This window comes from Vespa crabro, chromosome 19, assembly GCF_910589235.1.
Source record: "Vespa crabro chromosome 19, iyVesCrab1.2, whole genome shotgun sequence".
Lineage (NCBI taxonomy): Eukaryota > Metazoa > Arthropoda > Insecta > Hymenoptera > Vespidae > Vespa > Vespa crabro.
In genome coordinates, this window is record NC_060973.1 from 1,372,501 (window position 1) to 1,382,500 (window position 10,000).

Below are 10,000 nucleotides of genomic sequence, written 5' to 3' on the forward strand. Positions count from 1 at the left end.
AGTGCTTATCTCTATGTATTGTCTAACTGTGAGTGCAACGGCAGTGGCGCTCGTGTTGCATCCAGGGTTTGCGTCGTACATTCTCTCTCTCTCTCTCTCTCTCTCTCTCTCGCTTTCTTTCTCCCTCCCTCTCTCTCTCTGTCTCTCTCTCACTCTCGTTCATTCTCTTGGTACTATATAGACCGATGTCTGGAGTTGTTCCCATTGTACCAAGAGTCGCAGCTCGGACGTTTCCCATCCGGTCGTATGCATGTATATACTATACTACCCCCTACATCGCGAGACGATGACTACGAGGATATAGAGAAAGATAGAAACAGAGAGAGAGAGAGAGAGAGAGAGAGAGAGAGAGAGAAAAGGACCGTCAAGTGCACCATTTTTTTAAGCCATTTCAATGTCCATGTATCGATAGACATATAAAAACAACTGACACTTGACAACGTCTATTATTACTAACCACTAGGAGAGGTTAGTATTAGTGTTCGCGATAGTAATTTTTTCTTTCTTTTTTTGTCTTATTGCTTTTCAGATCTTCCTTTTCGATCCACGTGTCTCCTGTTCTTTTTATATTCCTTTACTATCTACGACATACAAACGGATAGAATCCATACTGCACGATTCTAAACTCAACAAAATATACTTTTTCAATATACGTATATTTGTGATTTATCTTTCGTTAAAAATTATCTTTACGGGGTGGGGGGAAAAAAAAAGGAAGAAAAGAAAAAGAGCATTTAATCGGAATTAATGGATTTTATTTTATTCGATCGGTATATTCCATAATAATTTATCTAATCGATTGATTTTTATAATTCGATATTTCAGTCAACAATACTGATCGAAATATTCGATAAATGACATTGTCGATCATAGTTACTTTTCTTTTTTTTACAATATATTTATCGATCAATTAATAAAACATACATACGTACCAATCGGATAAATAATTATTTAAGAATCAAAGAACATTTATTCTTTTTAATTTATTGTTTTGTTCGAGTTTAGTCTGGATCGTTCGTGTTCGGGTTAAAGAGTACAATAAAAGGTTGAACATTCGAGTAGTCAGACGATTCATAAATAAAACGTGCTAAGCCATTCTCTCCCTTGAATGTTATTTTTACTTCCTTTTTCTTTTTCTTTTTCTTTTTGCTCTTTTCTTTTCATCGCGTGATTCAGTGGTTCTTGAGTGTACCGATACTCACGAGAAAAAGTGGTACGTCGAACGATATAATTCATTTGATATCGGGGACTTAGAAACGTCACTTGGGTCGCACCCTCACTATCGGTGAAAATTACGAGCGTCATTAGCATTAGTCGTGGTGACTTAGTAGTACTCCTTTTACATCTCTCTCTCTCTCTCTCTCTCTCTATCTTCTTTTCACACATTACAAAGAAGGATGGTGATCACGAGTTTTCGATCGTAACAACTCAACTATACAACTTTATTTTCAACGATATTTGCTCAAAATTATTGTCTTAAATTATTCATTATATCATTTAACATATTGGATTTAAAATAATCATATATATATAATTTGACGTAAATAATATTATAATATGTATGATATAAAATTTAACATTATTATCTAGATCATTAAATATATTTATTATTTATTATTTCTCCTTCGATATTTGAACTTGAATATTATTTTCATTCTTTTAAATTATTTTATTTATTACGATATTTCGATTAAGATTATAATTTGTTTTAATTTACAGATCACATACACACACACACAACACACATATATATATATATATATATCTACATGCACATACACGTTGGAATGATATATAAATAAAATATAATCGATCGTACAGTGATATTTATAAAAGATCAAGAATGATAAGAATGTGAGAAAATTTATTATGTCGTAAGTAAGGTAGTCGTCGTTATACCGAGAGAAAAAAGAAGAAGTTGTAACACGGATGAAAATAAAAAAAGAAAAAAAAAAAAGAAAAGGTTTTAAAGAGAAAGAGAGTCAGTCGGTGAGGATTCAGTACGAAAAATGAACCTCTTCTTCTTAAGAATGTTTAATAGCCCGAGCGAAGAGCGCTGATTAACTCCCGTGCAAGAAAGGGCCGCATAAATGTATACATAAGCGGGCAAACCCAAGCGAAGGCCGATAACGAGCGGATGGAAATTAATTAAACGTTTCGCGCAAATTTAATTTCGTTCTCGCGTAAACCGGCGCACTAACCGGTTATTCCCGTGGCTTATTTCGCACATTGCCAGACTTTATTGTTTCCCATAAGCCAAAAGTGAATCTAGAAAAGGTACTAAACTCCAAGCACCGTGAGTTATCTATGAAAAAGAAGAAAAAAAGAGGAAGAAAAAAACACACGCATACATTTCTTACAAACGTTCTACTTATAAGACAGAAATAATAATAATAATAATAATAATAATAATAATAATAATAATAATATATATATATATATATATATATATATTAAATTTCTTCTGAAAAAAAAGAACGAAAAAAATTTTAATCGAATTGATATTCTCCTTAGGAATGTTTCTCAATTTCGTTCTATGTTGTATTAGTCTATATATATACGTACGTATGAGTATGTGTGTGTATAGTGTGCGTAAGATCACAAATACAGAGATGCTTTTTCATATCACTATCGACGATGTTCTTTCGAGTGTTCTCTCTCTCTCTCTTTCAACTCGAATTATTAATATCTTAATTACGTACGACTCGTTCTTGCGAGGTCGTCTGGTCCCAGAACTCGAGAAAGATTCAGCCTCTTCTTATTTTTTTTTTTTTCCTTTTCACATTTGATTCTCGTCACGTCGACTTTAACGTGTCCAAGATATATATTGTACATACATACTTATGTAGATAAAGGCGAGCACGACTTTTAAACGAGATCGACTTCGAATATATGTATATCGGGCCGATGAACTTTGAACTCCGAAAATTAAATTTATCAGGATTTATTCGAAACGTTTCCCTATTTAGGTATATGTCCTGATACGTTTTATGTGTCGCGCTACGTTGGTAACCATATTAATCGAAATTTGTGGCGACCGTATTCGGAGGTTATCCGCTAATTACTCGTAGAATCAATCAAACGAGTCGACAGGACGATCGCTGATAAAATATTCGTTGTAATATTCCGTCGAAAGCAACGATGACTATCTCTCTAACCATCCCCTCCCCCTCCCTCCCTGTCCTTCCCTCCCTCCAATCTCCAACCTCCAACATCTCCCTCAACGATGTCATTTTACATCGTCGAACTTTAACGTGTAAAATATAAATTCAAGATTGGCTCTTCCAATCACGTTAATTTCATGTTTCCGCGAGTGCTTACACTCCGAAGAATTAACTAGTTACGGATGTTTAATATTTTATGTTAAACTCTAATTTGAATTTTAATTACGTTTTATAATCCTTACAAATTATAACGTTGAATATAAAATATAATGTTCGTAAAATGAGAGAAAGTGAGAAAGTTAGAGAGTGAGAGAGAGTGAGAGAGAGAGAGAGAGAGAGGTGGGGAGAGGGCGAAGATAGAGGAAGGGACAAACAGAGATTAATAGAACGGAGGATGAATACAGAGGCGCATAAACAGCCATAACGAATCCAGGTGAATCGTCGTTAATTACGAGGCGTGATAAGCCCCGACGCCTTTTGTCGGAGGAAACGACAAACATTTTTTCAGCCTTCTATAATTCAACCGAGTCTCAAACATTTACTCAACGTAGAATGCTATCCACGCGGCACTTCCTTTTAGTTACTATCTCACCCACCGATGAATTGTGATCAAAAATAGAAAAGAAAAATTCTCCATGATTGCTTAACCTCAATATCAATTCTTCTTAGATCATTATCATATTCTTATCTAATAAAAATGCATTTTATAACTGATTAATACGATAAGAAATAGACTTTCTACCGGATAAATATCTATATTAAAATTTATTCCAAATTATTTACGATATTAGATAGATGTTGGAATAAAAAAAAAAGGAAAAAAAGAAAAGAGAAAAGGGGGGGGGGCGAAAAAGCAAAAGAGAGAAAAAGTAAAGGGAAGAGAGAAATTAATTTCGTTCAAGAAAGATAATAAGAAAGAAAAAAACAGAAAAGAAGAAAGAAGTAAAATAAAAAAAGAAAAAAAAAGAAAAAACTTTCTTCGCGATAAAATCTCAAATCTCTACGTCTGGCTGATATAAACGTGGAGGACAAGATAAAAGATAAAAGATAAAAGATAAAAGATAAAAGAGAAAAAGAGAAAAGGAAATAAAAAACAGAAGAAGAAGACGAAGAGCAAAGAAAAAGAAAAAAAAAAGAAAGAAGAAAAAAAGGAAACAGGAAGAGTAGATTTGCGTTGAGGAAGGTCGGAAGTCGCATTAGATCGATCACGAGGATACAAGAACGAAGGGCCGAAGGGCAAAAGACCGTAAAAAAGGGTAAGCTTGGTATCTTACGTTCGCGCGCGCACGCACGCACACAATATTATATACATATACATACACAAATACACTCGCTAGCATACTCTTCCGAATGATCTCGAGGGCTGACCATGCTCTCTCGTGAAAATGAACAAACGCAAGATAGAAAATAAGAAGGTGGAGAGAAACTAAAGGAAGAACTGGAGAAAGAGGAGGATGAGGACAAGGATGAGATGGAGGAGGAAGAAGAGGTGGAGGTGGAGGGAGGAGGAGGAGAGAAACGAAGCAAACGCGACGAACGTAGGACGCTTGCGCGCGCGTTGACGCGCCAGCTGTCGCTTCAGCGTCGATAAAAGCGTGAGTCCATCGACGGAGCGTGCATTTCTCGTGCGCCTGTAGTACTGGCAACCCGGCCAACGCGAAACTTCCTTTACCATTTTCTCCATTTAAAAACGGGACCCCGTACGTTATTATTAATTATTTCATTAAACGATAACAACGACGATAACGACAACGACGACAACGACGACAACGACGACGATTACGACAAAATCCAAGATTTTTTTGCTTTTCTTTTTCATCTTTCATTCGTCTCAATCTCGAACAAAAATCATATGATGTCGAATTAAAAAAAAAAAAAAAAAAAAAAAAAAGTAAAAAAAAGCCGGAAAAGGAAGAACAAAAAATAAACATTTTCTAACGTTCAATTACGGACGGATAATAAGTAATCGTGTGTTATCAGTGGACCGTCAGTGTGTTCTGTTTCCTTTTTTTCTTGAGTGAATAAAAAGAAAAAAAAAAGAAAAAAAAAGAGAAGAAAAAGAAAAAAGAAAAAGGATAAATGGTGAAACGAAAGAGGGAGAGAGAAATGACACAGTGTGATCGTGCCGAGTGATAAATTCGTACGGGATCGAGATCGAGATCAATCGTAACGGAATAGAACGATAGATAAACTTTATCGAATTCTCTCTATCCTTCTCTCTCTCTCTCTCACTCTCTCTCTCTCTCTCTCTCGCTCTCTCGAAGAAAAAAAAGACAATCGAGAGAGAGATAAACGAAGAAGAGATTGAGAATAGTGCGTGCGGTAGGTCCTGCGTTATTTGATCAAATCAGGACTATGTTCGAGGCTCATCAATAACGAGATATTACGATTGATATAACCTGATGAATCAGGTAAGAGAAACAGAGTGAAGATTAACCAAAATTAATATATTATAATCGTCGATTAATATCTTTTCCTGTCAACAAACACAATCAGATCTTATATGACAATAAGTATTAATAATATAATTTAAAGAAGAATTTAAATAATAATTAATACGAGAAGAATACGTGTAAGTAATAACGACGATGTATTATCGTGACTATACGTCGAGGAGTATCGTTGAAACAAAAAAAAAAAAAAAATAAAAGAAAAAAAAAAGGAAGAAAAAAAAGTAAATAAATAAGTAAATAAATAAATAGAAAAAGATTGTCCGAAGAAATAGAAAAGAGAGAGAGAGAGAGAGAGAGAGAGAAGATAAGAAGAGATAGAAAGAGATAGGAAGATCATAGACCGGGATTATTAAAAGTCACCGACACGTGAACGACTACAAGATAGAAAGAAAGTTTTTTTGGGTTTAAGAAACTTTAATAGTAATCCTTGTGAATAGATAGAACCTAGATGCATTTGATTTGATTTGATTTTTTTCTTTCTTTTTTATTTATTTATTTATTTTCTTATTTTTTGTCCTTTCTTCTTCTTCTTCTTCTTCTTCTTCTTCTTCTTCTTCTTCTTCTTCTTCTTCTTCTTTTACACACTCTTTCTCACCCTCTTTCTCTCTTTCTCTGTCTCTTCGTAATTGCGTCGATTAACAGGGACAATGGAGGTGACGCGATATTAATGATAATAGAACGAACGGGGGTAGATGAAACATCGACGAGACGTCGAGTCACCTCGAATATTAATGTGGTTGATATGCGAATACACTGTCTATATATGTATTTTATATATATAAAATATATATATAATACATATATATATGTATATACATATATATATTGGCGGGGCGTCGTTATTCAACGATCGCTTAACTTATGCACGATACAAAAGAGTCCATTAACGCGCAGCGAGAGGTTCGCTTTGAGTCTCGTGGATATTTTTCTGAAAATTTGTGCGTCCTGAATCAGCAACGGCAGCTAGCAACGGCACGTCGGCTTGGTTGGGTATTCAGAGTACAAACGTTGAATAGAAGAGTAGAGGTATACAAAAAGAGAAAGAGTACGAAAGTGAAGGAAAAAGTGCGTGTGTGCGTATATATGTGTGTGTGTGTGTGTGTGTGTGTGTGTGTGTATGTGCGTACGAAAGATAGAAGGAAAGAGAGAGAGAAGAAAGAGAAAAAGAGAGTAGAAGAATGAACGAGTTAGAGAGAGAGAGAGAGAAAGAAAGAGTGAGAAAGATAAAGAGTATATCTTATCGAAACGCGTGTCTGGCATACAGAAAACGTAAGAGAGTGAGAGAAAAAAAGAGAGAGAGAGAGAGAGAGAGAGAAAGAGAGAAAAAAAAAAGTGAGAGAGAACAAGACCGAGTCTCTTTGTCCAAGGGAAGTAACATAAACCCTCCCCCATTCGTCACGGATCGCCCCTTCGGTAACGAGGGCTTTGAATCGGACACACTGTCACGTCGAAACACGAGCCACGTAAGTGTCGGTCCCGCTTCATTAAATTCTGTTGTACGTTGAACCGCATTGTAGCCGATATAGGAGTATATATATATATATATATATATATATATATATGTGCGTGTGTGTGTGTATATATAGATATATATATATACGTATGCGCGCGTGTGTGTATGTGTATGTGTATACATATATTCGGAAAAGATGGGACACCTGGCGAGCGACAGTTTGACCATATCCTGCGACAATAGGAGAGGGTGGAATGAGAAGTGAATCCGTATGGGGGAGGGATCCAAAACCACCCGCTTATTGTACTACAATTATGTCATGTTTTCTGCAATTCGCATTTCAAATGCGAGGCATTATTATCATTCTCATTAATGGATTAATATATATAATCTCTGTATAATTTTTTCTTTTTCCTTTTTTCTTTTTTTTTTTTTCACTAACGTAATTCAATCTACGAATTAACAGGAAGATAACGTTACGTATAAATCCGTATAATATCAAGAGGACACGATATCAATGTTCGTTCCAAGAAAAGCTTTCATTAAACGCGTGTGATGGTCTCTTAGTAAAGGAGAAAAAAAAAAAAAAAGAAACGGAGATATTGCGGATGGTCTGAAGAAAAAGAAGAAAAGAAAAAATGAAAAAAGAAAAAAAGAAAAAAAAAGAAGAAAAAAGAAAAAACAAGAAAAAAGTAAAGCAAAAAAGAAAAATACTCAAAGACGAATAGAGATATAGATAACGAATAGAATAGAGATTAGAGAATGAAATAACGTGTAGGTATTAAGTGGTATTAAGGCAATGTTAAAATTAGCAACGGTACCATCAGAATTAATTCGTAATTAAATCCTTTGCGTCGGAGGCGTGGAACGATATCTCTCTCTCTCTCTCTCTCTCTTTCTGTCTCTACGTACATACATACATACATACATATATATGTATATATATATATCTTTCATTCTCATGTAGTGGGTGGTGGTCGGACACGACTCGTGGGTGGGCAGCTATGTCCTCTCACCCACTCTTCGTCTCCGTTCAGCTCGTCCTATCGTCGAGTCTGGGTGACAGCCGGAAATAAAGGGCCGGCCGTGCATTAACGTCGACGGTCAAAGGGTCGCTCGAATATCGACCGAGACGCTCGACTCTCGACAGCGTTAAATTGCCATTTGTCGAGCGGGGAATGCTTCTGGTTAATGCTCGCTGAATATCGGCCAATATACTGCCCGCCTTCCTCACCATCCTTAGTAATCCTCTCCTTCCTCCGCCTCCGGCAAACGAGAATCAAACCTATGAGCACAGGGCCCGACCTAAATTTTTATCTACCATCGTAGTTCGTGATTTTTTTTCGTTAAATTAAGAGAAAAAAAAAGAAAAAAAGGAAGAAGAAAAAAACTTTCCTTTCTCCCTCTGATTAAAACGACGAGAGTAAAACATTATAATAATTATCATATCACAATGAATTATATTTCAATGAAGAATTATCTCGTAGTCTTTTTCTTTTTTTTTTTGTTGCTTCTTCTCTTTTTTAATTTTTTTCCTTTATTTTTCTTTTCATAAAGAATTATAATTAAAAATAAATGAAAGACTAATGAATGTTTAGCCTGAGAGATCAAAAAGAGAGGGGTGAAAGTGGCGGCGAGGGTGGGAAATGGAGAAAGAAAGAACGCAAGAGGTTTTTCTCCTTCTTACGAAATAATTCTTCTCGTCAAATCCAACGATATAGGTGTTACAAAAAAAAAAAGAAGAAAAAAAAAAAGAAAAAAAAAAGAAAAAAAAAAGACAAAAAAAGATTTTTTCTTTTATCATTTAACTGTCACTAATAATATTTTTGTTTGATATTACAGCACCGTAGAAGTAATTTCCCGTTCGATAATCACGTAACTCGAAGACTATTTCGCACGGATATATCTGAAATAGAACGAAAACTCGTTGAGCCGGAATGGAGTTCTTCCATAACCATCGAAATCGTAAGTCTAGTTTAATGCAATTTCGAGAATAACCTTTTGGTATAAGCTCTTTCTCTCTTTATTTCTATTTTTATCTCTATCTCTATCTCTAACACTATCACTGTCTCTCTAACTTTATCTCTCTCTCTCTCTCTCTCTCTCTCTCTCTTTCTATTTCTCTTTCTCTCTTTCTCTCTCTACGTTGTGACTTAATTTTCCTGGTCTACGATTTCACCCCCAACCACTTGCCGAGAATATAGGCGTTCTCTCGTATCGTCCGAAAATTACTTTCGCCATCCTGATCGCGTTTCCGATCGAGTTGTCGGGGCAGTACGGAAAACTCGATACGAATTACAGCCCGGGGGTGCAATATCGGCCCATTCGAACGATCCTCTTTTGCTATCTTCTCCCTCTCTCTTTCTCTCTCTCTCTCTCTCTATCTCTCTCTCATATTCTCTCTGTATATATATATATATAAATATCTGTGTGTGTGTGTGTGTTTGTGTATACACACACCTCACCTTCTCGATAAAATCCTCTCGAGCTACCACCCTTGAACACTCTGAATCTCTATATTTTTGGATTTACCACGTACCAAGAACCTTTCTTCTTCATTACTTTTCAACGTTATTAAGATTCTCGGAAGGATTTAATTGGATTGTAATATTTTTCCATAGAAAAGAAAATATTTTTATAAGATTATATTCGCGATCTAATCCCATTTTTAAACTTTCGTTATAACGTTCTATCTCTCTAAGACGATAAATCGATTGTCCACTATATTCGCCAATCTCTAAGTCCACCGTGCTAAATGAATACCGTTTGGAAGGTTGCGCACAGACAGATAGATAGAGACAGACAGATAGAGACAGACAGACAGACCGACAGACAGAGAGAGAGAGAGAGAGTGAGAGAGAGAGAAAGAGAGACAGACAGACAGACAGACAGAGAGGAGAAGAGAGCAGAGCGGACCCTATTGAGTTACG

The 10,000-nt window shown here is 35.7% G+C and overlaps 1 protein-coding gene across 10 annotated transcripts in view; it reads left to right on the forward strand.

Annotated features, from left to right (window-relative positions):
• LOC124430779 (frizzled-2) overlaps positions 1-10,000 on the forward strand; it is a 129,060-nt gene that overhangs the window by 34,696 nt on the left and 84,364 nt on the right. For 6 of the 10 annotated variants that reach the window (XR_006943843.1, XM_046977788.1, XM_046977789.1 and 3 more), the window contains one exon: positions 8,913-9,035. The exons of 1 other annotated variant lie outside the window; for it this stretch is intronic. Coding sequence is in view for 6 of the 9 variants with exons in the window: in XM_046977788.1 (XP_046833744.1) it covers positions 9,008-9,035 (28 nt within the window). In the remaining 3 variants the exon portion in view is untranslated. Of the gene's footprint in view, positions 1-4,033; positions 5,576-5,608; positions 7,081-8,912; positions 9,036-10,000 lie in introns of those variants that run through there. 3 more of the 10 variants (XM_046977792.1, XM_046977793.1, XM_046977798.1) reach the window with 3 other exon arrangements.